This window comes from Oncorhynchus clarkii, chromosome 4 (genome assembly GCF_045791955.1).
Source record: "Oncorhynchus clarkii lewisi isolate Uvic-CL-2024 chromosome 4, UVic_Ocla_1.0, whole genome shotgun sequence".
NCBI lineage: Eukaryota > Metazoa > Chordata > Actinopteri > Salmoniformes > Salmonidae > Oncorhynchus > Oncorhynchus clarkii.
In genome coordinates this window covers 62165058-62192301 of record NC_092150.1, presented here as the reverse complement: position 1 = coordinate 62192301, position 27244 = coordinate 62165058, and the positions used below count along the sequence as shown (strand labels likewise).

Below are 27244 nucleotides of genomic sequence, written 5' to 3'. Positions count from 1 at the left end.
GGGCCGGTTTCCTAGACACGGTTTAAGCCTAGAGTTGGACTAAGAAGTTGTTCAAATGGAGATGATCCGTGAAGCGTGCTTTTCAGTCCAAGACTAGACTTAATCTGGAAAACTGTCCAATTATGTCTACGGCACATCACGTCACAAAGCAAGACGTGACCCCACTTTGTTGTGAATGTAATTAGGCATTGCTGTTGCACAATCTAGTATGTTCATATCTAAAAACATTATTGCGTTGGCATACCAACAAACACAGCACACAACCCAGAAATGGACATTGAAGTCTGCTTGCCTTTAAAGGTTGTGCTGAGGGACGCATCGATGTGCATAACATTTCTAGCGACCCTTCATTTCAAATGGCTTTCAAAAGCCGCGAGAGAGATCTGGTGAGGTTTTAAACCCCACAATATACCAACACGGGGAAAGATAACCCCATTGTAGGATGATTAACAAAAGCAACAGCCTCATAAGTAAAAAACCCTCTGTGGAGCTGTGCCTGTTACTGCACTGTAGCACAGTGTGGCCATGCCAATGTTCCTCTCTACAGTACTTTACATACACCCAATATTGAACAATTGAAAATCATGGTCGATTCTTCATACAAGGTCATTTAGCTTGTTCTGTGGCTCAGTCGCAAATTGCACGATATTCCCTATATAGTGCAGCAGTTTAGACCAAAAGTATTGCACCATATACAGGAATATGATGCCATTTGGGATGTGTTCTGTGTCAGTAAATAATGCAGAAATATCAGCTCTGACCTAAAGGCAAGACAGACCTCCAGTCATTCGGCGACATTTGGAATTCACATGCGTTTCTACTGTGGCGGGTTTCATTTAAGAGCGCACTCAGAAATCCTTGAGAGCAGTGTTGATTAGTGACACAGCTATGGCTGCTGGGCCTCGTCGGCCATTTTGGGGCCTGGCGCTGTGCCGTTACTGTGCTGAGGTCACCCGCTGGGTTCTGAGGTAATGGTATCCCAGGGGGGCTGGGTGTCACTAGCAGCAGGGTTTAGGGGCTAGCAGCTGGGACTAGCCCCAACTTAAACTCCAAACCCCTAAACAGCCTGTTGAAATGTTACAACAGGACAGGACACACCCCCGATCTCTGGATTGAAATGTAGTCCATGTAGCCAGTTCAACACAGGATACATAAAAAATAATAGTGAGATTGTATGCTTAAAAGTCAACCTAGGATTATTGATTTAAGCCTGAAGCCTCAACTGAAGCATGATACAAATAATATTTGCAAAAATCTAAGGGTATCCTGGGAAAGAAATGATAACGTACATGTTACTAACCATTATAATACAGAACAGAACTACCTGCACAAAAGTTTCATTTTGTGTTTGCTGACTGGACTGAAAAAGTCCTCAGGTGATTCAATAAAACCCCTTTACATTTAGAAATAAATACATGTAAGTTATACAATTTCCCTCCCGGACACCCCTCAATAGAAATGAAAAGAACGGAATGGAACTATTTTGTTCTTACCACACCACACCTCAGCAAAACATCCCGCCCCCAGCTTTACTTCGAACTCAAGTGAGTCTCTGGCGATTTCCCAGGAATCGTGAGTCAGGCCCATAGTATCAGGGGTGCAGTTCACACACACACCCGTTAAATTAAAGCACAAACCATCCGCACTCTCTACAGGGGAAGGAACAGGGAAGTCAAGGCACACAGGGTTAACTACCAGGGAGAGGAACATGCAAAGAGGCAGATGGAAGGCGGCCATATTGAACTGAGAGAGCGGAGCTTGTAGACATCTCATTTAACAGTGAAGACACAAATGTAGTTTTTTTGGTCTCCGCCAAATCTCTCAAAGAGAGAGGTTGTGAGTAGACTGTCAATCTGTTCTTGGTCTGATGTCTCTGCTTGCTCAGTCAGGGGCCCCCTTCCACGCAGCCTGCGGTCAGACGTTTACGGAGGCGACTCTGCCCGTACCCATCCAGACCTCCCCAAACTGCCCATTCCCCAGACGCTTGATGAGCTGCAGTGACTCTCGCGGGATCTCCCACACGTCTTTGGTTTTGACGGACAGGTCGGTGAGGCGGGGCATCCCTTTGTGGCAGGGCACCACCAAGCGACAGCACAGCCCCGCGGCCCGCTCTGCACACAGGCACAAGGAGCGCGCACGCACACGCGCGCACACACACACACACACGCACACACACACGCGCGCGCATACAGAGACACAGGGTGAGATCGAGAAGGAAGGGGATTGAAAGAAAGCAGTTAGCAAAGCACTGTGAAGAGAGAGAGGAGGGAGGGAGAAAGAGAGAGAAGCTGCAGTAGACAGTAAGTTAAAGGGATCTGCCATAGCAGAACAGTTCCAGGTGCACCCAGCAGCCAGTCAATGTGTCCCACTAGATGTCCCAGACGGTGTCTGTCCCCAGGCCATAAGGTCAAGAATCAATCTGTCTAATGCCCTCTTAGCTACTGTTCATCAAATCACATTGAGTGCCGTTCCAACCTCCATCCTCCCCCCTACAGTACTGCACTAGGGTTCTGTCAGCTCCGTTGATGACACACGTAACAGGATGTTTTTAGCATCTGCACTACATTTCTTTGAATGTAAGGAATTCGTTAAGGAATTCATTAAGGAATTCGTTAAGGAATTCATTAAGGAATTCGTTAAGGAATTCAAAAATAAATTGAAGGGTCAATATTGCTCATGTTGCAGCCTGTTTTGAGGTTGCTCTTAGTCAAAGCTAGAACCCACGGGGCACAGGTGTTCCATGTCTACTTTTGATTTAGATTTGGTTGAGTTGTCAACTAACGTTAATTCAACATGAAATCAACACACATCTCACCATGTCATTGGATTTAGGTTAAAAGTCTGGTGAAACAAAGACGAAATTACGTGGAAACAACGTGATTAGCAAAGGCAGGGCAAGCTTGACCACAACAGCCTGCTATAGAGGGCCACGTTAATGGTTCCACTTTGGCTAAAGGCACGTGTGACTCCCAATGCTTTACAATAACGACTGTAATTGTTTAGAGACGTGGCTTGTCAATCACTCCAGATGCACTGCATGGCGCATTACAACTAGAACGTTTTAATGTTCATGCACAGTACGTAGTGAAGGAGGGCACTGTCATCTAGATTTGAGTCAGGGACAACAGAAGCCATTGTGGCTGGCAGCTGTGTCCATTACTGTGTGTGAGGACAACAACATGTCCTCTCATCCCTGACATGAAAATAGGCGTTTCTCCTTTCCGCAGTGGAAGGAGCTGTGGTTTGCCCACCGCCGATTCAAAAGCGAGGCGTGGGAATGGTGCTTCCGCCTACTTCCATTCCACTTTGAGTCCCCTGACATTAAACGTGGACCCCTATGTCAGGGGCCCCGGGCCCCTCCAGGAGATAAGGACCAGGCTGTTTGCTCAGGGCAGTAAAGGGGAGATAAAGGCTCTCCATCAGAAGTGTTGTGTTCTGACTGGACGCCAGCCATTAAAGCCCATCGGTACCTGCTGCTGTGTCCAGGTATCAATACTGTACTTTATGTCTCAGTGTCACGATCATGAAACATGTCGCTACGGCAAATGGGAGAAGCGTTGGACACACTGTATGCACACAATAGGTGTCACAACTGTTATTAGCCCTCGTTGGCTATTAAAAAATAAGTGGTATTTCCAAGGAAAAGATTTCATTATTTTTTTTAAAGATAGTTTGGGCTGGTGTTGTTTTTGACAACCGTATGTGATTGCTGTGTGACTGCTGTGGAAAGGTTCCGTCGATAATCCTAGAAATTGAATCTCGATTCAAAAACCCAAGTGAGAGATTGTGAGAAAGCAAAAAGGGTAATGCCACGAAATGAGTCCTTTTGATATTCGAATTAGACATTTTGCACCAATATTGGATTTTAAAAGCGTGTTATATTAAAACGAAGTGCCCTTTAAAGCGGCAATCAGCAGTTGAAACAATAACAAAGTGTCCTCCCAGGCCCTGTTTCAGTAAAAAGCTGAGGGATTGGGGCTGGAGAAATGTAACCACTTCCAAATTCATAGACAGAGTTATGGATCCAAGGACTGACCATCCATGATATTAAAATGATAGATTTAACCAATGTTTTGAGGCTATTTAGTGTTGGTTTACATTAACATTGTTTACAAACACTGAAGTAAAACAAGCTTGTATTGTGGGTTGTGACGGTGTATGACAGTTGAACTAAGTTCATGAGGCATTTACAAGTGATATTCTTCAAGAATCAATGGGTACATCTCATTCATTTATTAGTCCAAAAATGGATGTAGCAACTTCAGATTCTATAAATATGGGCTTGCTAAAATGCCAAAATTCAGCATTTTTGGCATGTCCCTCCGTGCACTTTCCGACTTCTCTGAGGATTTTAACCCACTTAAGCCCAACATTTCTCATCATCATTGTAAAGCCCCATTTATTTTGAAGATTGTTTATTTCATGTGATCAATGATTCATTTTAAGGTAAAAAAAAACCAAACAAACAACCTGTCCCTCATTTTAAGGTCAACTCTGTCAACGTGAACTGAACTCGCATTTTTATTAACGGTGAAAATATTCCTGAAAAGCTTTTTGTAAAGAAACATTGAACATCTAATAGTCAAATCATAGTATAAAATCAGGTGAGCTGGTCCTACCCTTTTTGGACATTTTCTGATGTTTTGTGGTGGAAAACTGAGTGTGTTGAGCATATCAAGTCAACCCTGTTACCCGTAGATAGACAGGCTAGAAATGTTTTAACAATTAAACTTTTTTTGGTGAAGCCTGCATTCAATTGCCCCTCCCTGTTGCACACAACAAGCTTCCATTCCCCCTGTCACAAGGGGATTCATGGCTGTTTTACTCGTCAACCCTGTTATGGTCAACCCTGTTACGGTCAACCCTGTTACGGTCAACCCTGTTACTTTATTTGGCACTTAATAGGGACTTACTATAGTAATAGTCGTTTTTATTGAACCCCTTGAGATAGGAAAACGTGCTAAAATTACACTATTTTTTTTAACCAACTTATTTTGGACTCATTTTGTGGGAACGACCCAAAAGGCAACAGAAGAAGCACAGGCCCTGGAAGAAAACAACAGCAGTCAAGGTCATTTGAAGAGGTGTGTTTGAACTTCACATGTGTTCTCTGGAGTGGCGATAAGGGGGGAAGAAAATTGACAGTTAATGCACAGTGACACAAACATACACACAAAATCCATACGGTTCATTTCCAATGGGCTCAGTGCGGACATGTCAACGTGCTAACTGGAGCACGTGGAGGGGAAATATCACCCTTCTCACGGGGAAAGACAGACAGGGGAGAGAGACAGACACACACACACAGAGGGAGAGTGATCCATAAAGAGAAAGAGAGACAGAGAGAGAGAGGGACAGAGAGAGAGAGAGAGAGAGAAAGAGAGAGAGAGGGACAGAGAGAGTGAGAGAGAGAGAGAAAGATAGAGAGACAGAGAGAGAGAAAGAGAGAGGGACAGAGAGAGAGAGAGAGAGAGAGAGAGAGAGAGAGAGAAAGAGAGAGGGAGGGACAGAGAGAGAGAGAGACAGAGAGAGACAGAGAGAGAGAGGGACAGAGAGAGAGAGAGAGAGAGAAAGAGAGAGAGAAAGAGAGAGAGAGAGAGAGAGAGAGAGAGAGAAAGAGAGAGAGAAAAAGAGAGAGCGCGCCGTCTCATCTGGCACCAACACATGCTCATGAATGCAGCCTGTCGTCATCACAAAGTGACGTTCAACTTTCCTCGTGGTCTGTACAACTGGGACACTCAATAGCATGGTGACGGTACAGTACAGACCACCGTTGTTAAAACGGGCTCATTACTCTCTACATGGTGAGATAATAAGACCGCTCTCTCACATTAAGACAAACAGTAGACTACATCATCCTATCAGGGTCCCCTTTTCAAACCACCATAGGTGGCGCCGGTGTCAATCTAAAATGTACTCCTCTCAACATTGGTTGAATAGTTGATTTCAAACCATGCCACTTCATCCCTCCTTGAATCACTTAGCTGTTGCATTCTCAACAGTTTTCGAAAACTTTGAAAGTACTTCGCTCAGTATTTGACGTTTGTGTTTATGGACCACATTACACCTGGCGTCACTTCAATTTCACTCTATTCCCTTCTCAAATGTTAAATGTCAGCATCACTTTCTGCTGTTGAAGAGGGCTCCCCAGTGGAAATCATTTTATACTGATTGTGTCAGCAGAATACAATTCTGGATTCATCCAAGGAATTGGACGCCAGGCCCGAGGAGAAGTCTCTTGTATCTATTTGTTTAGAAATTATGTCTCCACTATAACACCAACATCACTACAGCTATTAAAAAGAAAGGGGGACCAAGGCACTCTTCATATAATTCCTTAAAATGCCTTTATTTGTATGGCGTGTTCAAAGTAAACAAAGATGAAAAACTCTAGACGCGTTTCAGCTGCATGGCCTTCTGTCTACAAAAGCCTACCATTGTGTACCTTAGTAACTTCTGTCTACAAAAACCTACCATCGTGTACCTTAGTAACTTCTGTCTACAAAAACCTACCATCGTGTACCTTAGTAACTTCTGTCTACAAAAACCTACCATCGTGTACCTTAGTAACTTCTGTCTACAAAAACCTACCATCGTGTACCTTAGTAACTTCTGTCTACAAAAACCTACCATCGTGTACCTTAGTAACTTCTGTCTACAAAAACCTACCATCGTGTACCTTAGTAACTTCTGTCTACAAAAACCTACCATCGTGTACCTTAGTAACTTCTGTCTACAAAAACCTACCATCGTGTACCTTAGTAACTTCTGTCTACAAAAACCTACCATCGTGTACCTTAGTAACTTCTGTCTACAAAAACCTACCATCGTGTACCTTAGTAACTTCTGTCTACAAAAACCTACCATCGTGTACCTTAGTAACTTCTGTCTACAAAAACCTACCATCGTGTACCTTAGTAACTTCTGTCTACAAAAACCTACCATCGTGTACCTTAGTAACTTCTGTCTACAAAAACCTACCATCGTGTACCTTAGTAACTTCTTTGAACTGTACCTTACTTTAACTCCCGGCCGACATACTGTATATTCTCCTCATCGGTATACACTTCGTCACTCACGAAGGTCTTATAAACATTGTAATGGTGTATGAATGGTAGGTGTAATAAATGATATGCATCTTTTTGCATCTGCCTCAGTTTTAGGATGTTTTCAATGTGCAGCACAGGGGGTTGCTGGCCCTTCAACTGGTGGTAACGGCTGGAGCGGAATCAGTGGAATGGGATCACGTTCCCAAGTGTCTGACGCCATTCCATTCGCTCCGTTCCGGCCATTACTATGAGCCGCTGGTGTGCAGCAATACATATTTTCCATAATGAACATGGCAATAGCGGTGTATGAACGGTGGGTGTTGGAATGTTCTATTGACGGTGTGACTCGGGCCACTTCTGACTCTCACCTGAGTAGTGCTGTACCAGCTGCTGTAGGGTCTCAAACTGAGCCCTGGTGGTGATGTAGTAACCGCCGCTGTCCAGCTTACGGATCTTATAATGCTTGACGTGGTCCCCCTTCACGTCGTCCCAGTCTCGTATGGACAGGGAGAAGGCACCTACCGAAAACAGTTGTGGAGGGGAGTGAGTCACTTGGGAAAACGGTCACTTACCTCATGCATTAATAATAGCTGTGGCCATAGCGAACGGTTGATAGTATTACCAGATGCCGAAGTAGCCCACCGGGAAAGTATTCTGACGTCATTTCAACCAATTTTACCCGCTGGACAGTTTTTCTAGAACAGTAGGCCGCTCCTCAAGTTGGGTGCATCATGCATTCTATTACAGCGCCGTCCCGACAGTCTCTTGAGGTTACCTTTAGTGGTTTCACTCTCCCTGATGAGATACGTGCCGCGGGGATTGCCAGTGAACAGAAGTTGCCTCTCTGCATCCTTCCGGCCCAGTTTCCCAAAGTACCAGCTACAGAGAGAGGGTTTAACACAGGGACAGGTCAATAATGAGTGAGGGAAGCCATTGTATAAGCCATCTATCTATCTGGATCGATTCGAGGGCGGAAAAGCCGTCTTTGAAGTTGAAAATGATGATCTGACATACAGAGAGAGCTGAGAGACACAGGTCACGAGGCCAGTTGAAATTCTCACTATAAACCCTGTCAATAAAATCATCCTTTGGGCCGTGGTTTCTCAGACTAGAGGCTGAACAATGGCTAGCTGCATGTTGAGAGTGAACGGGGGATTTAATACCCTGCATGAAATGCCCCCCCCCTTGTCTTACAGTAATCAGCCAGTGTCGGTAAATTGAGCCACACCCAACGCAAACCCAGGCTGTGCTTAAATCCAGCATACTGTAGTGAGCTTAATGAGAGTTTGCCTTGTGGTGCACCATTAGAATAATTACATCATTATTCCTCAGAGAGTCGAGGACGAGGAGGGGGGTGTGGGGGTGTGTGGGGGGGGGGGGGGGCTGTTGCACCGTCAGACATTCAGGTTCATTCACACATGACACAGACAAAGCTCTTATACATTCTCTATGACATTTCAAATAATCGGAACACACACAGCATTTAACGCAATTCTCCTGTCTTTTATAGTGTATAGTAATGAGCTGGGGAATAGTCGCTTTAATAAGCTGGGGAAAGTGCCAGCTCTGCAGAGACATACACATCCCAGTATGATTACATTTCTGCTCAGAGCCTTGTGTTGACTGTTAACTCCAGATGCTGAGAGAAAGAGAGGATGTCTATGCTTGTCTTAACTTCGGACATCTTCCTCTCTCCCTGTTGTCTCAGACAGCGAAGAGAATGAAGAGAGGAGAGAGAACCCGCGCTTGACTTGGGCGGGAGCCCCCCGGAGCCGAGTACCGGCACCTCAAATGTTCTACTGCTTGAGCTCCTGTTCCTCTTATAGAATATTAGAATATTAGCTCAAAAGTATTGTGGAGCTCCAGCACCTAAATATAAACAGTACCGACACCCAAAATGAGTACAGGCAACTATTTTAGTCCAACTCAAGCGCTGGAGAAAAGACAGAGACAGAGAGTGTGTGTGTGTGTTCAATCATTCAATTTTTGAAACTCAGTATGACAGACTGCTACTCACTCCTCAGCCTGGATGGAGTCCACTGGAGCCACGTAATTACTGGGAATGTAGCCATTTCCACCGGTGGTGAGGGAACGAGCATCCCACCAGTCCCCTTCACTGAGGGAGAGGGAGGGAGAGAGAAGGGGGGGGGGTCAGATGGTTTCATGTACAGAGTGTATTATTAGAGAGGCGAGAACACAAACCACTATGTTCAATAATGCAGTTGACAATGTGAATACATTGAAAGCAGTATATGCCTTCATATGTTCATATGGAATCGTGGCGGGAGGTAGTATTTGTCAGCACTGGCTGATTACAAGCAGAGGAGGGAGGAAGACGGATGTAGAGAGGAGAGAGAACCAGTGCCTGAGAGAGCTTGCATGCCTACACGGCCATTACTGCCTCTCTCATGTCCTCCCTCTTTCCCTTTAACTGCCTCCTCTCCTACTCTCCCTCTATCGCCTTTCCTATACCCTCCTCCCTCCACCACTCTCACTTGTCTGTCCTCCAGACACACTGCCCTCTTTTACATCTCTCTCTCTCTCTCTCGCACATTTCATCTTTCATTTTGTGCGAGCTAGTGGCGGTCTTTCATTTGTCCTGAATAAAAACATGATGGGAGTGTGGGGGGGGGGGGGGGACGAACGAACTTCACAGCAAGAAATGGGGCCGGTTTCCTTTGTTCTGAGAGCAGAATGGAGGTTCCCCCTGGAGGGCTAGTGTGTTCACCCTAACACACTAACGCTAACAGCTGAGAGGAAGGATGGATTGCTGGGAGGAAAGCAGGAGAGAGAGAGAGAGAGAGAGAGAGAGAGAGAGAGAGACGGGAGGGGCCCATTCTTCAACCCTCTTTCAACCATCTCGACTCCGCCACAAAGACAGAAAACAACAACATGTAAACAAAGAGAGAACCATCCTCCTCCCATCTCCAGAAGTATTGTAATGCTCTGACTAGCCCCCCTTCCCTGTGGTCACTGCTGATGACAGAGTAATGAGTGGATTGTGTCGACAGACTGGAGTCAGGCTGGTATCCACCAGAATAGTATTCATAGTTGAAATATGTACAAAAACAATACCCAATTTACTAACCATTAAGACTTGAACCATTGAACAACAAATCAGAGCTATTTCCTGCATATTTCTGAGGTCATTTTTCAGTCTGAGAATGCCATTGTATTATAAACACTTATAAATGTGTCTTTATATCAAAACTGCTATAGGAAACTAGCACAAGCAATCAAACTGGAGCATTATAAAGACTTTAGTATTTTTGTTTAGGATGGATCCCTGGAACGTGATAGATGCCTACACCAAGCTCAGTGTTCCCTTGAGGATACCACCACAACACAACAGTCCCTTCACCCACTGCTCGGTGCACAGTGTGTCCGAGGGAGTCCCAGGGCTGCTCACCTAAGCCCTGTCTGAACAGGCATCTGCCACGTACTGTCTTTGCGCCAGGCAGCCCTGACCACAAGGGAGAGACAGGGTCTGGGACTGGGTTGGGTGCAACTAGTCTTCTATCCAGGAGGGGGCAGCGTACCCAGTTAGAGGTTCCTGCCAGGAAGGGAGGGAGGGAAGCAGCAGGCGTGGGCGGACTGAGGACGGGCGATGGAGGGTGGTGGATGCAGCTCTTTCTGGCCACTGCCCAGGAGGAGGAGGAGAGATGAGGAGAGGATAGGGAGGGTTACTAATGATGGTGCTCTTCCTGCCTTTGCTCTAGATGGGGAAGGCGGTGGGTGGAAAGGTGAAAGGTGTGCTGCTGCGGTATGAGGAGGAAGAGCAGCCCTTCCGCATGGGGTGAGAGGACAGGATGCTAAAGCAGTATGAATGGGCGTGGTGACTAGAGAGGAGAGAAGACACTGTGCTGGGCCCAGAGTTTAGGTTGAACACCTACAGGGGTGAACATGGACATGGGGAGAATAGAGGAGATGACCACAAACCTAAAACAGACCCAGTCACACACGCTCCTGAGAGAAATATACATTTTTATTTTGCAGTGCGCAGGCTATCAATTCAGCTGAGTGGAGTCTTTCACATAGAAAAAAAGCAGCATGTTTGAAATATCAGCTGTCTTCCCATTGGCTGGTCTGAGACAGTTTTGCTGACAGAAGGGTAACTGTACCCAACATGGCCGTAGAGTAGGCACAGGAAATAGGGTGGCTGCACTTCGTGTCAGACGGTTCAAAGCGAAAGTCCACACCAGACCAGAGCAGACTGAAGAACAACACAGAACCATTCCACGGCACCCACTGCAAACTAAAGACCCCTGACTGCTCCACCCAGTTTAAATGTAGATGTAACCGCAGCTGTTCGTGGTTGAAAATGCAAATACAACAGCTGTCCCAGACACCATTCAATCACCACTTTCCCCGATCAAAATGCCTTACCTTGACAGCCAGACTGCAACAGTGATTGTAATATGCATTCTAATTGACATATAAAATATAGACCCGTTCCACCTCGGTGCAGTGGGTGTGATAAGTACTGTTACTGTACTTACGTGCTGTTGATAATCTGAAACTTCTCCCCTTTCCTGAAGCTGAGGTCGTCCTCTGTCCGGGCCTCGTAGTCGTAAAGTGCCACAAAGAGGGTGACTCCTGCCGAGAGATAAACACACAGCGTCAGCACTCACGCGACTAGGACGAGCAGCGAATGAACCCGAGAGTCTGACAGACTCACATTGAACTGACTGGCACTGGGAGGGAGGCTGTGTGCCCTGTATGCTTTTTATACGAGAGACGGTGGATATACTGTGTATGAGCTGTATTGAATTCAAATGTGAAATCAATCGTCCCATTTTATGGGCATAACTAGCTGGAAATTAGCCTTCGTACAGTACTGGGCATCTTTCACCTAGAAGGTAGCACACAAATACTGCAGAAATGGTGAACGGAAAAGAACCTCTCAGCAGACAAATAACCTCTCAGCAGACACGTACAGTAAATAACATATGTAATTGCAGAGTTCTGTCAAATAGGAAAAACACATTCCTTTCCAAGATTAGACTGAGACAAGTGTGAAAGCCTCCTAGTCCCTTGGGAAGTGTGTAGGGGCTCCAGACAGACTGGGCTGAGAGAGGGGCTGAGCTCCAGCTACCCAGGCGGCCTGCTGAATCTCTCAGGATAAGCCTCCACAAAGTCTAAAGAGCTTTCTTTATTCATCTCCTTTCTCTCATCTGAAAAGACTTGACGCATCCCGGCGATATGGTGGAAGCCTACACAGCCTTACAAATCTAGTTTCAACACAGTGACAGTGGGCCAAATACAACGGCGGACCTACAGAGGTATCGCACACTAACAGTGGTACTGCCTGGCTGCTCCACTGCAGTCTCCACAAACACAGACAGACACAGCCAAAGATATCATAATCCAGCCTTTCAAAACGGGACTCTTTTAAAAAAAAAATCAAAGAGCCTGTGGCTAATGCTGGCCTGGCCTCCACACACTAGAGGATAGAAGGATGTCAGTGAGTTGTGGCTGTGATTGGGCAGGAACCAGGAAGGAACATCAAGATGCACTGTGTATGTTGACCTCGCAAGCAGGGCCGGCCTGATCTTTACCCATGCTGCCTGCAGGTGACCCGAGGAGCTAGCTGATTGGCTTGAAAGGTCTGATGAGGAAGCTTGAGTGTGCTCTTCTTGTTCCTCAAGGGCCTCGTCATCACATTTACCTCAGGTCACTTCAAAGCCCTAGCCCTTGTGACTGGGGGGGGACAATGTGTTCTACAGGAAATGATGAGCGTGTGCTTTGAGAGCAGGGCCCTTAATGATATCAGCAGTGAGAAGAGCACAAGCGGCTGCCTTTCACGCGACACAGTACAGAGACAGAGAGAAAGAGAGAGACGAGAGGGAGAGAGACAGAGTGACAAAGAGAGAGACAGAGAGAGCACACCGGGGGCTTTTGAGAGCCACACCTCTGACGCATCTACCCGCCACACCAGTCCCGAGATACAGACGGCATCCCTTTTGAAACAATAACTACACACCTCCACCATTTACAAGAAACCCACAGAGAAAACCACAAAACAACAAACAGGCTTGGTTATGCAGAATCTGAGAATCGTGGTATGTGAAGCCCATTCAATTCAGTTACATAAGGCCATGGGACAAACGATACTAGCTGTGAACTTCCATTCTGACTATTAATTAAGTGCATACAGATGAAGCTATGAGGCTGATCGGACAAGGCAGTGCCATTATTTTGTCATTAAAGTGGTTGAGAGAGAGAGAGGGACAGCTTGTACCAAAGTTCCCGAATAGGAAGAAATGTAAAAGTTAAACCCCTTGGTCCACTGCGACCGCCTGTGTGGATTTGGACCGCTTTGGGACAGAAATAATCCACACTTTGAGGGAAGCCGTGTTTAGCTAAGTGGAAACGCTGAGTTCTTCTTGTAACAGCTGTGGCTCAGTAAAACATGAAGGATATCCTGACTGGAAATATTCCCTATGTAAACAATGAAAGCACACACAAAAGGCCTTGCAAGCGCCGGCCGGACGTTCCAACACAGGGGCGAGGCGCCGGGACGGGGCCACGAGGTGAAGAGAGTCGGGGGAAATCCGTAAAGGGGTAAAGGGGAACATATCAAAACCCCTACCTGTTCCGCCACGGGTGCGGAGTGTCCCTGTGTGGGAGGAGGTGTGGACCCCTCCAAAAACCGTTATCCCCTGGCCAACGGGTGCCTGGAAGTTATTGAAGTTTGGGATGGCGGTGACCCCGAAGCTGGGGTAGTGCTGGTGCTGTGGCGTGGGGTCGGCTCCATAGCGGTAGCCCGCGGCACTCTGGGAGATGCTGGTGTCTCGGTCGTCCGTGAGTTTGGTTGCTTCTTTATCCTTGCATTGCACACAGCCCATCATCTATATTCTATAAAGTCAAGGAGAAACACAGAGAGAGAAGAGGGATTATCAACTCGACAGGAAATCAATCCTACAACCAGTCTGAAAATGATGAGTAGTACTACATGCAATAGAGGTGAACTTTGACATTGTTCTTGGTTTGCTCTCCCATCTCCTCAGATCACATTTCCTTGGGATGCTTTCTCTCAAGGACCACTGGGAAGTTTATAGCCTGATACGCACGCAAGCACACACACAGAGCAGAATACTGGGAGGTTTATAGCCTGACACACACATACAGACGACACACACAGCAGAGCTCCGGATGACTCACACAGACGACACACACAGCAGAGCTCCGGATGACTGCCACCTGGAACACACATACACACACACACACACACACACACACACACACACACACACACACACACACACACACAGTGTCTCTTTCATGGCCAGGAGAAAAACCACACTGTGATACACACTGGACTTGGGGAAGGAGGGCTAGTCGGGGAGCAGGGGACCCATGGAGGAAGGGTCTCAGGGGTATTAGCTCATCGATTATTTCTATGATCACATCACTGCCAGTATCGACCGTCCGTACGGTCAAATGGACTCCAGAGGTGGGGATGGAGAGAGGAGAGCAACTGCAGTGTGGATGTTACTTCTGTCAGTTAAAGAGACGGGACATATTTCCAGACATCTCCGTGTTCCTACCACCCATTGTTCAGCCAAGAGTAGCGTACTTCTATGGTATTATCTAGGTCATTAAATACCAGTATATAAACACACCTACATACAAACAAAAAATATATACCTTCAGTAGACTATTTATGCGTTAGCTGAGATGGCATTTGCACTGTCAAAACGAAAGCGTAAAGTTAATGAACGGCCGAGAGCCAAGCTCTACTACCGTGGTGCTGGGGAAGATTACCACTGGGCAGTTTTATTCACCCTGCGAGAATGAATGTCATCTCATTACCAGTGTGCAAAACAAACACGAACATAACACTTTGTCTGTGTAGCAGATCAGTGGAGACAAATAGACTGTAAATTGCAGTGTTCCTATGGAGACAGACTGCTGATCTAGCCTTCAGCTAAAGCCACCGACTGCCCTCAAACGTGTCATTTGAAAATATTCAGGATTTAAATCAGAGCCCTGTTTCTCTTTCTGTCTCTTTATCCCTCCCTCCCTCCATCTCCCTCCTTCTCGCTCTCTCTCTCCCCCTCATTCCAAGCCTCCTGGCCCAGAGTCTCCTGGCTCTTCCATCTCTTCTGAGAGGAGCAGGACGTGTAGTCTGCAGTCATTGAAGACACATGCAAGGAGAAGAGACTCTGGCTCAGTATGCTTCCCTTTGGTCAAAGGGAAAAATAAGGCCCAAACTATAGGAAGCCCTCCTCCTCTCCATCAATCAGCACAGCAGCAGGACAATGGTCACCCATAGAGCATGGCCGTGGCCCAGACCCTTCTTCCGTCATCGTCACTGACTGACTACCGCCCGCTTGTCCAAAGGAGAGAGAGAGAGAGAGAGAGAGAGAGAGGACAGCGAGAGATACAGACAGACAGAGATAGAGAAATAAACAACGTCAGGGTTCCCTATCTATTAAAGTATAAACTACATATTGGATTTAATTTGTAGATTAAGGCTGAATCCACACAAATACAGAGATCAGATGAAAAGGTATCTCGGTGACATCATCCAATCTCATAAACTACATAACATATCAGAGCATCGTATTTGCTCTGTGACCGTGACCTGACAAACCAACCTGGCTCCGCAAAATGGGCGTGCGAATGCAGTAAATGCCACAATGACTCAGCGGTCCAAATCTGTAATCCAAGTCGACAAGCCCTGAGTGGGAAGAGGAATCAGATAACTGCTATGGTCAGTGGTGGATTCCACAGCAGTTCTAATCGCCTAGCTACACCTAACAACTTGTAGCATCACTGAAAAGGCTCAAAGTTGCTCGATAATCTACCTCACAACATAGCCGCCCAGCAGCAGAGAGCGAGATTGGATTGGCTGTTGGACATTGACATTTTCATTGATCTCTGTTAGCCGGTCAGAAGGCTTGGCTTGTGTTGTGGTAAATGTCAGAGTAATCTGTGGAAGCGGTATGTTGTTGACTAGATACAGTCAAAGCTGCCTCTAATAGCGGCACAGTATTATAGGTGATTCCAAAGGAGCCCCATGGAATAGGTTGCTGCTGTGTAAATGATGGGAGATGCAGTGTGTAGTCAGCTTCAACCATATCCCAGAGTACTGCAGGACCACTCCCAGTATTGTTATTCTATCCTGCAGTAGGCAGCTATAAGACAGTCCTCATAGCAGGAGACCGTCAGCCATGAACTAACAGAGCCTCAGCCCAGTGCTACAAACACTGTCCACCATGGACCCCTCGACACTGCTCACCATGGACCCCTCGACACTGCTCACCATGGACCCCTCGACACTGCTCACCATGGACCCCTCGACACTGCTCACCATGGACCCCTCGACACTGCTCACCATGGACCCCTCGACACTGCTCACCATGGACCCCTCGACACTGCTCACCATGGACCCCTCGACACTGCTCACCATGGACCCCTCAACACTGCTCACCATGGACCCCTCGACACTGCTCACCATGGACCCCTCGACACTGCTCACTATGGACCCCTCAACACTGCTCACTATGGACCCCTCAACACTGCTCACTATGGACCCCTCAACACTGTTCACCATGGACCCCTCAACACTGTTCACCATGGACCCCTCAACACTGTTCACCATGGACCCCTCAACACAGGCTAGGGACTGAGCTCAGCCTCACTGCTCCCTTTGTTTGAACCCAACCTCTTTCATCTCTTTCTTCGCCCCCTTCCATCTTTCTTTCTCCCTCTCCTTCTCTCCACTGATTAATTCTTCCCTCCTGTTCAGAAAACAGAAAACACCTGCTAGCCGTAGGCACTTGTATTGCTGTTTACTCCTCCCCTTCCTCTGCTGCAGAATAACAGCCTGAAAGCGACTGAAAGTCATCAGCACAGTGTTTCATATAGAAACACTCACTCTTCTTCTCCTCCTCAGATTGGTTCAGCCAATCAGATCAATGGTCCTTCAGGCAAAATCAATTATAAAGCAGAACATAACCAGAAGCAGAGTAGCAGTTGGGTCTATAATTAGTTAAAATAAAGGCCATTCATTTAGGGCCTATATGGACCAAATTCATTAAGAGCTTTAATTGAAAGCCAAAGATCTAAAGATTTGAAGAATCTAAGGCTCCTGTTCATTAAATAAAAAAATGGACAAAAATGGATTAAATCAAGAAGGTGACATGTTCGAGCATGTCTCCGGCAATCAGTCTCTAAAGAGAAGAAAGGGATAGAAAAAAGATCCATCCACAGTGAACACACGCTCGCTCAGAAAAAAGATCCGTCCACAGTGAACACACGCTCGCTCAGAAAAAAGACCCATCCACAGTGAACACACGCTCGCTCAGAAAAAAGATCCGTCCACAGTGAACACACGCTCGCTCAGAAAAAAGATCCATTGACAGTGGACACACGCTCGGTCAGATCCATGTCAATTATTCATGGGACAGTTGTGCAAAATCAAGGTAGGCATGCCTCAAGAGTCGGTGTTGGGCCAGCTGCAAGAGAACTGAGGGGGGAACACCCTGGATGGAGTCATGTATATTTCATAGGGGGTGATGAATCATTAGCAAGGGGGGGGGGCTACACTGTCGATTTATGCACTGGGGTGGTCTGGACCCTCATGGGACCCCCTCTATCTGGACAGAACACAGTAGGCCTTTACAGGATGCCATCATCTCGGAGCAGAGAGCAGGGAGGAGATGAGGGAGCAGGAAATAATATGGCCACCTCTTCAGTACAGTACACATCCATCTGTGGGTCTGTGGATGTTTTTGTGAGCTCATCTCAAATGGCCTAGTCCTTACTGTGTGGCCGAGCCACCTCACTGATGTGGTCTAACCTATTTTACTTTCACCACTTCAGAGCCAGACAAAGGATCAAGACATTTGGTGTTGTCCTCTCACTTTGGTTCCGCGCGTGTGGAACATTAGCCTGCCTCAGTGTTATACCCTTCATCAGGTGAAACCGAGTGAATGTTAAAATAGACTTCCAGACAGAGAGAGCGGGAGGTCTACAGAGATAATGAGATAGAAGATTATCAAGGGGGGCGAGAGGAGAGACAGAGAGAGAGCGAGAGAGAGCAAGAGCGGGGGAAGGAGAGAGAGAGAGAGAGAGAGAGATCGAAAGGGAGAGAGAGGTTAACTGGAAGTGTGAGACAAGGAGAGAGTAAAAGGGGGAGAGGGCGGAGGAGCAGAAGGAGGAGTGCCTTGGGGCGGAGCACAGCCCCCAAACACTTGACAAAAGGAGCAGAATAATGATCAGTGCTGGGCGTCACATGCTGAGCCCCAGTCCGCCGGGGGACGGCCTTGCCTCTGTGCTCTCAGCGTGCTGCCAACCAGCCAGCCAGCCTCTGTCACGCACACAGGCAGCAGCATCACGAGCGGTCCTGCACCATTCAAGGTTAACGCTCAGAGGCTTATGCCTCATTCAATCCCCAACCTACATACAGCCACTTAACATGAACAGGAACACAAACATAGCACCCGACGCACGCAATCAAGGGGTGAGCAGTGTGTGCATGTGTAAGCGCTAGTGGCTCAATTATCACAACAGCTGCAAGGCGAACATTGGGATTAAGCCGAATCACGGCATCAACATTCTGACTCCGACCCTCGTAATAATTTTTTGATCCCTCCAAATCTCCATACTGTATGTTTAGGACTCTAAATCGGACTGTGTGGTGCATCAGGTCCCCTCCTCTTTCTCTTCCTCTCCCTCCCTCTATCACAAGGCCTGGTGTTATGTGATTCATCATCAGCTGGCGGAGAGAGAGAGAGTCCTGTGGTGTGCTGCTTCCGGGTCTGACTGACTGCTCTGGCTGCGTCTCTGTGAGGAGAGAGAGTCCTGTGGTGTGCTGCTTCCGGGTCTAACTGACTGCTCTGGCTGTGTCTCTTTGAGGAGAGAGAGATCGTGTTCAGGACGGGTTACAGAGGTCACCTGGCACGGCTCTGAGGAAACAATTAGGCACAATACCACCGCTGGAGGAGCAGGCCTGAGGTGGGATCCAAACCTCCTAGAAACCCCCCAGGAGTCGCCTAGCCCAAAGAGAGGGCTGGCGCTGGTCGGGCTTGACGGTCGGGCTTGACGGTCGGGCTTGCTGGCCGGGCCCTGAACACACATACAGTGCCTTGCAAACGTATTCAGACACCTTGCATATCTTCAGATTGTAACACAATACATAGTGGGATTCAAATGAATTTGTATTTTTGTCAACAATACACACAACATACTCTGTCATGTCAAAGTGGAAGAACGATTTGAAAAAATAAAACGTACTCATATTTTTTTTAAATAATTAAAATATAGTCGTTGCATTCGTATTCAGCTCCTTTAGTTTAGGCAAGCCTAAATTAGTCAAATGTGGCTTTAAAAAAATAAAATCACATAAAAAGGTACATGGACTCACTCTGTGTGAAATAATAGGGGTTGGCGTGATTTTTGAATGACTGTAGGTCAGGGTGTGACTGGGGGGTTAGTCTAGTTTATATTTTCTATGTGGGGTTCTAGGTTGTTTTTTCTATGTTGGGGTTTTGGTATGATTCCAATATTGTTGTCTCTAATTGGGGATCATACTTAAGTCAAATTTTTTCCACCTGTGGGTTATGGGATATTGTTTATGTTTTGAGTTAGTGGTGTTGTCACGGTTCGTTATTTGTTCGTTTATTGTTTCGTCTTTGCTATAGTTTCACTTCTTTAATAAATGATGTGGAACTCAACATACGCTGCGCCTTGGTCCGACATTCATTCCAATGAACGTGACAATCAAGGACAGATTAAACTACAGAAACCAGGGAGTTTTTTTAAAGCCTCGTAAAAAAAGGGCAGTGATTGGTAGATGGGTAACAGTAACAAACCAGACATGAAATATATCTTCAAGCATGGTCAAGTTAATAATTATGCTGTGGATGATGTATTAAACTACCTCAACACCTCAAAGATTGTCGTCCTTCTGAACTGAGCTGCAGGACAGGAAGGAAACTGCTTAAGGATGTCACCATGAGGCCATTGGTGATTTTAAAATAACTACAGAGTTCAATGGCTGTGATGGGAGAGAACTGAGGATGGATAAACAACATTGTAGTGACTCCACAATAGTGACCTAAATGAGTGAAAGGAAGAACACAAATACACAGAATAGAAATATTCCAAAACATGCATCTTGTATGGAACAACGTGCTAACAGTGAAAAAAAACAACACGGCAAAGGAATACACCTTTTGGCGTAAATGCAAAGCCCTGTTTGGGTGTAAATCCAGCACAACACGTCACTGAGTAACTCCTTATTTTCAAGCATGGTGGCTGCTCTATCATGGTATGGGTATGCTTGTCATCTGCAAATACTGGGGGGTTTTCCAGGATAAAAAAATAAAACGGGATAGGCTAAGCACAGGCAAAAATCATGAAACCTTTTTTTAGCCTGCGTTCCACCTGGCACCGGCAGGGGAATTCACCTTTCAGCAGGACAATAACCTACAACACAAGGTCAAATATACAGTGGGGAGAACAAGTATTTGATAACCTGCAAAATCAGCAGTGTTTCCTACTTACAAAGCATGTAATTTTTATCATAGGTACACTCCAACTGTGAGAGACGGAATCTAAAACAAAAATCCAGAAAATCACATTGTATGATTTTTAAGTAATTAATTTGCATTTTATCGCATGACATAAGTATTTGATACATCAGAAAAGCAGAACTTAATATTTGGTTTCAGGTTTCGGGGCTGTTGCAGGGCAATACGGACTTTCAGCTCCCTACCAAAGATTTTCTATTGGGTTCAGGTCTGGAGACTGGATAGGCCACTCCAGGACCTTGAGATGCTTCTTACAGAGCCACTCCTTAGTTGCCCTGGCTGTGTGTTTCGGGTCGTTGTCATGCAGGAAGATCCAGCCACGACCCATCTTCAATGCTCTTACTGAGGGAAGGGGGTTGTTGACCAGGATCTTGCGATACATGGCCCCATCCATCCTCCCCTCAATAAGGTGCAGTCGTCCTGTCCCCTTTGCAGAAAAGCATCCCCAAAGAATGATGTTTCCACCTCCATACTTCACGGTTGGGATGGTGTTCTTGGGGTTGTACTCATCCTTCTTCTTCCTCCAAACACGGCGAGTGGAGTTTAGACCAAAAAGCTCTATTTTTGTCTCATCAGACCATATGATCTCCTCCCATTCCTCCTCTGGATCATCCAGATGGTCATTGGCAAACTTCAGACGGGCCTGGACATGCGCTGGCTTGAGCAGGGGGACCTTGCGTGCGCTGCAGGATTTTAATCCATGACAGCATAGTGTGTTACTAATGGTTTTCTTTGAGACTGTGGTACCAGCTCTCTTCAGGTCTTTGACCAGGTCCTGCCGTGTAGTTCTGGGCTGATCCCTCACCTTCCTCATGATCATTGATGCCCCACGAGGTGAGATCTTGCATGGAGCCCCAGACTGAGGGTGATTGACCGTCATCTTGAACTTCTTCCATTTTCTAATAATTGCGCCAACAGTTATTGCCTTCTCACCAAGCTGCTTGCCTATTGTCCTGTAGCCCATCAGAGGTCTTGTGCAGGTCTACAATTTTATCCCTGATGTCCTTACACAGCTCTCTGGTCTTGGCCATTGTGGAGAGGTTGGAGTCTGTTTGATTGAGTGTGTGGACAGGTGTCTTTTATACAGGTAACGAGTTCAAACAGGTGCAGTTAATACAGGTAATGAGTGGAGAACAGGAGGGCTTCTTAAAGAAAAACTAACAGGTCTGTGAGAGCCGGAATTCTTACTGGTTGGTAGGTGATGCAATGCAATGCAATGCATGTCATGCAATAAAATGCAAATTAATTAGATAAAAATCATACAATGTGATTTTCTGGATTTTTGTTTTAGATTCCGTCTCTCACAGTTGAAGTGTACCTATGATAAAAATGACAGACCTCTACATGCTTTGTAAGTAGGAAAACCTGCAAAATCGGCAGTGTGTCAAATACTTGTTCTCCCCACTGTATACTGTAGTTGCTTACCAAGAAGACCGCGAATGTTCCTAAGTGGTCAGTTTTACAATATTGACTTAAATCTGCTTAAATACTATGGCAAAACTTGAAAATCGCTGTCTAGCCATGATCCCCAACATCTCGACAGAGCTTGTGTAATAAAAAAAATACCCAGGTGTGCAAAGCTGTTACAGGCTTATTCAAGAAGACTCACAGCTGTAATTGCAGCCAAAGGGGTTTCTAACATGTTTGGACTCAGGGAGCTGAATACTTAGGCAACAACTATATTTTCATAAATGTTTACATTATTTTACATTTAATCTATAACACAAACAATGTCTGTCTATATCTATATATCTATCTATCTATCTATCGATATATATATATATATATATATATATATATATATATTCCACATTACAGAGTATTTTGTGTACATTTGTTGACAAAAAAAAGACAATTAAATCAATTGTAATCCCACTTTGTAACACAATAAAATATGAAGAAATCCAAGGTGTCTGAATACTTTTGCAGGGCCCCGTATCAGTGCCTTTCAAAGGGAATGGGAGTCAGTGCATTAGCCTTGTGTATCTGGGATTATCTTGTTTCATGCCCCCCCCCCCCCCCCCCCCCCCCCAGCATGTGCCCACCAGGAGGTCTGCTGGAGGATGCTCCAAGCCCTGTAATTAAAAAGGCAAGCGGGGACCACTCTATCCCCCCACAATAAGCTCCTCGGTGTCTAACATTGTTTCCTGGGTTGAAGATAAGAAGAGCAGAACAGCCTGTAGCTAGAAGCCTGCATCTGTAGCTCGCCTCTCTCTGCCACAGCCATAAAGTACCGGGACTAACTGAGGCAGTCAAGTTGTGTGACGTTCATGCGTTCCCCCCCACCCCCACACCCCACTGTTTATGGTTCATTTCAGCAAGTTGCTTTTGGGCATGGGAGGCTGCCTCTCTGGGTGGGATTATGAACTGTGAGCTGTCAAACTGTGGATAACCCTTCTCCCCCACTCTCTGAGAAGCCAGGATCACAACACTGAGACATCTTCCTACCCCTACTCATCCTCCTCCTCCACCAATTCCCGAGGAAGGCCACTATCCTCTGCCCTGCCTGCGCCTGTCAGTCAAAGACCAGGCCAGCCATGGTTAGGCTGTGCTGGGCTGGGTGAGTGGGAGGGGCCTGATTTGGCACCATTGTGTCAGGGTGACTTAGTGTCAGTGCATTCTGAGTGCTGCTGAGTAGCTCAGTTGGTAGAGCATGGCACTTGCAACATCTGGGTTGTGGGTTCGATTCCCACGGGGAAAATGTATGCACTCACTAGTGTAAGTCGCTCTGAATAAGAGAGTATGCTAAATGACTCAGATGTAAAAACCTGACTAGCATTTACCCATAGGGGGAGAGGAGCTTCCTGGCTGGGAGGAGGACTGCTGCTCTCTCACCACTGAGCCTCAGCCTTTAGCCGTCCTGAGCCCTTAGCTGTTAGCCTGCCTGAGCCCAGTCTAATGCTCTCAGGGCGGGGATTAGCAATGTGGCTTCCCTGCTCTCTCTCCCTTGGACTGCAGTTAGTGGAAACCGTTAGTTGGTTTTTAATCAGGCTAAGAATCAAGTACCAGCATTGTGTTATCATGCATTTACAACACAATCCACAGATACTGTTACTCAGACCCGGCGCCAGGTTAAAGTGACTAAACGGGCTGTTGAAATCGGTGAGGGGGACACAATTTCGGGGAGTTCTTGCATTGGAATTAAGTTCGAATGCCGAGACTCCGAGTACATTGGGTACTTTTGAAGTGACAGGGTTGGCGCAGTCTGTAACCCATCTCCGCTGTGCTATATCAGCACAATGGACAGCGACAATACAAAGTAAAGAAAGGCCTAGTTGGTAATGATGAATTACCAGTGCATAATAGGTGAATTACCCTATGTGAATGCAGCCAAATACAACTTGTATTTCTTTCCACAGTGCAGCGCATTTCAAAATGCTCCTTGCTTGATTTTTGCCTAGCAAATTTATTTGGCTCTATCAATAGCATGCTTTCAGATAGAATACCAACCTTGGGTACGTTAGCATTGGACCAAATACAGAACTTTCAATGAGGGAACCAAAAATGACACATCTGCAGCAACCGAGTATTCCAGCCACTCTCTTCCTATGAACCAGTTGCTATTAAATTAACGTTTTTGGACAGAAAACCTGCGGCTACGGTAGGATTCTACGCTAACCTGGGCTGGCTCCTCTGTTCCAAGATCGTCCGAAACCGGTCTGGGGTGGAGGGGGCTGTGGAGCCATTATTCTGGCGGCGCTTGTTGAAGGAGGGGTGGGCTATTCACGCGGACCTGTCTACAGCTCGGCAGCATCGTCGCTGCTGGGCTTGGCGACGGCCTCGGTGGTTTCATTTCTGATATCCATTGTGGCAGATTAGCTGTTTAGAGCTAAATAGGCTACTAGGACTAACACATTTTAGAGCTAGCTAAGAAGCTAACTAAACTCTATAGTGGGGGGCGTGAGGCAGAGTTGAGTGATGCAGCTTCAACTGTAAACTTGACCCCGTCCTGATAAGTCAAAATCAAGTATTTCAGACGGAGGAGTATCATTATTTACGTAGCATACCGCAGATGAGCAGCAGCTTTTCCTGCTTTTTATGGAAACCCGAAAAGAGAGTCATACCTAACCGCCCAGTGGCTTTACATAGCCCCCACACACACACACACACACACACACACACACACACACACACACACACACACACACACACACACACACACACACGCACACACACACACACACACACACACACAGCGGGCTCGCTCTGTCCATGGTGCTGATACAGCGCAGCGGAGAGAAGAGATTTCGTGCCAACCTGTCACTAAATCACTTGAATTTTTTAAGCTATTTTTAAATAGGGACATAAAACTAAAGAGTGAAGAGGCACAGGTTTTAACTGAGGGGGCTGAGCCACCTTTTTCCCCCCCGTGGCGCCGGCACCGCTGTTACTGTACTTATTCCACTGCTATTTTCTCATAGAAAGATAACACGGTAAGCTATTGTAAGTTTATCAACCTGAATAACAAAGCTGTGTAAATCCCTATAGAATCTGAAGTTAATATGTGTCTGTTCTGCGTTCCGTATCACAGAGATGTTTCAAAACATAGCGCCAAGTAAATTATTGGCCGAGTGACACAAGCATAAAAGCAGAGGTTGAGTATGAAAAAACAAGTGACGTAAATACAACGGTCCCCTAAATGGAGCTTGCCAGCCAGGCGAGCTTAAACAAAAAAGTCGTTTTGAAAGCATGTCATCAAATAAAGTGGAATGGCAGATCCCTGTAATTTGAGCCCTCCAGAAGTATGCTGCCAGCTTACCTTGTGTTAACAATGCAGCTGTGTCCATGACTTGACCGTGACCTCTGCCCTATGGCTCCCCCAGGGAGGGCCCGTTCTAAATCAACAGCATTATACCACCCATCCAAGATGTTGCCCTGCCAAGGACCTAGCCAGCTACCCACTGAATGGAATATTCATTAAGTCTCCAGTCCAGAGAGAAAAATGTCTCTGATTGTTTGTCCTCTGATTATCTTTATATTCATTAGCTACCACATAGAACTGGCTTTGTGGTGGCAGAATGACACCATTGCACATGAGCCATTATGCTAAGTCGAGTACAGAACCACCTAATTCAGAGAAATTTGAAAGCTATTCCAAAAACGTGTGTTGTTTTTCTCTAGCTAGGCTACATGACGTGTTAATGGTGTCGTAAGACTAACATGGCGCTGTGGCTACAAGTCAAGACATGTCTAGCTGCCATCTTGTTCTGAAGAGGACCACACCACCAGTAGCAGCCCAAAGCCATCTGTCTGTACAACATTAACACCAGAAGCCAAAAAAAAGGACAGAGGAAGGCAACAGCAAGACCATGGGGAGAATATCACATGCATACTTCTCTCGCCCTCTCTCTCTCTCCTCACCTCCTTCTCAAAACCCATTGGAGGAGAAGGCCAGAGGGGCGGGACCTCTGGCTTTCTCATCCAATGAGTTTTGAGAACGAGGCGAGGAGAGAGAGAGAGGACGTGACGAGTGTGCAATTGAGATTCTCCCCATGGCCTCAGGGGAGACGGTAGTTAAAGCATATGTAAGCATCCTTAATGATTTACACCACCATTCACACCCCTGGAACCTAGTATACCATACCTATTTCCACCATGTTTTCACCATGTCGGTCATTTCAAAACGAACCCATTACATTTCAGTCATACGAGGACAAGAAACGATAAAATCCTGCAATAACCGACAATTGAATACCATTAAAAAGATGGAAGTGAAGTACAGTCCAATGGTAATAACATTACCACGGGTGTCATGATCGACTAAAAATAGGCCTAACCCTTCTGCTAATGAGTTTCATTAGAACTATAACAATGTGTCCCAATTTTCTCCCACGTGTCACTCACTACCGCGACGAGTGAAATGTGGAGGCAGGCACGCCATCATTTCCCAAGTCCCTCTGTTTTCAGCACAAGGTCAAGCAGGTAGAGTGTTGACACATCTTATTTGAATGGATGGTGGGCTGAACAACACACAAAAACTGTGTGAGGTTACTTGTCGGAGACCGCTGATGGAAAGCTGTTGTTTTGGTATACTGTATAGATGTGATTTCCTTTCTCTTCGTACAGCAGTATAGGCCTCATTTTAAGTCTAAACTAAAATAATATATGCCATTTAGCAGATGCTTTTATCCAAAGCGACAGTTATGTGCACATACATTTTATGGATGGATGGTCCCGGAAATCAAACCAAGTACCATGCTCTACTATATGAGCTGCAGAGGACCACAAAATGGAGCCATGATTCTAGAGGCCTGAAATGAAAAGGAATTTAGCATTGGGGAAGTCATCTAGCCTCAAATGATTCTTTTTTTAAATAAGGTGGGGAAACGTCTTGTGCTTTTGTGTGGTCCGGCTGAAGGAATCGACTGCATGTGTTGTTGTGTTGAAGTGCAACACTCTGTCCCCCCATTAGCTAGCGAGCTACCTTGTCGGTTAACACATGTACACAAACAGCATCAAGGCTATCTCACAAGGCTGCGAGAGCAGGATGTGGTTAACAATCGCGTGTGCTAAAGTTTCCATTTACTGTGCCGCTGAAGAATAATGTTGAGACTATAGGTGAGGGTATAGGAGCAGAGCATTAGCATAACACTATGGTTGGAGAACATAGACCCTCAGTCAGACAGTGAAAACAGGCACTATCTGCTTCCA

At 46.2% G+C, this 27244-nt stretch overlaps 1 protein-coding gene across 10 annotated transcripts in view; it reads right to left on the bottom strand.

The window, feature by feature from the left end:
- Nucleotides 1-27244, bottom strand: part of LOC139407050 (tyrosine-protein kinase Fyn) — a 69913-nt gene that overhangs the window by 4599 nt on the left and 38070 nt on the right. For 4 of the 10 annotated variants that reach the window (XM_071150359.1, XM_071150362.1, XM_071150361.1 and 1 more), the window contains 6 exons: nt 13642-13907; nt 11549-11645; nt 9067-9165; nt 7825-7928; nt 7418-7567; nt 1947-2111 (listed from right to left, as the gene is read on the bottom strand). In XM_071150359.1, coding sequence (XP_071006460.1) covers nt 1947-2111; nt 7418-7567; nt 7825-7928; nt 9067-9165; nt 11549-11645; nt 13642-13900 — 874 coding nt within the window. In that variant the 5' untranslated portion in view covers nt 13901-13907. Of the gene's footprint in view, nt 1-1493; nt 1650-1946; nt 2112-7417; nt 7568-7824; nt 7929-9066; nt 9166-11548; nt 11646-13641; nt 13908-18829; nt 18911-27244 lie in introns of all 10 variants that reach the window. The other 6 variants (XM_071150356.1, XM_071150355.1, XM_071150357.1 and 3 more) reach the window with 3 other exon arrangements.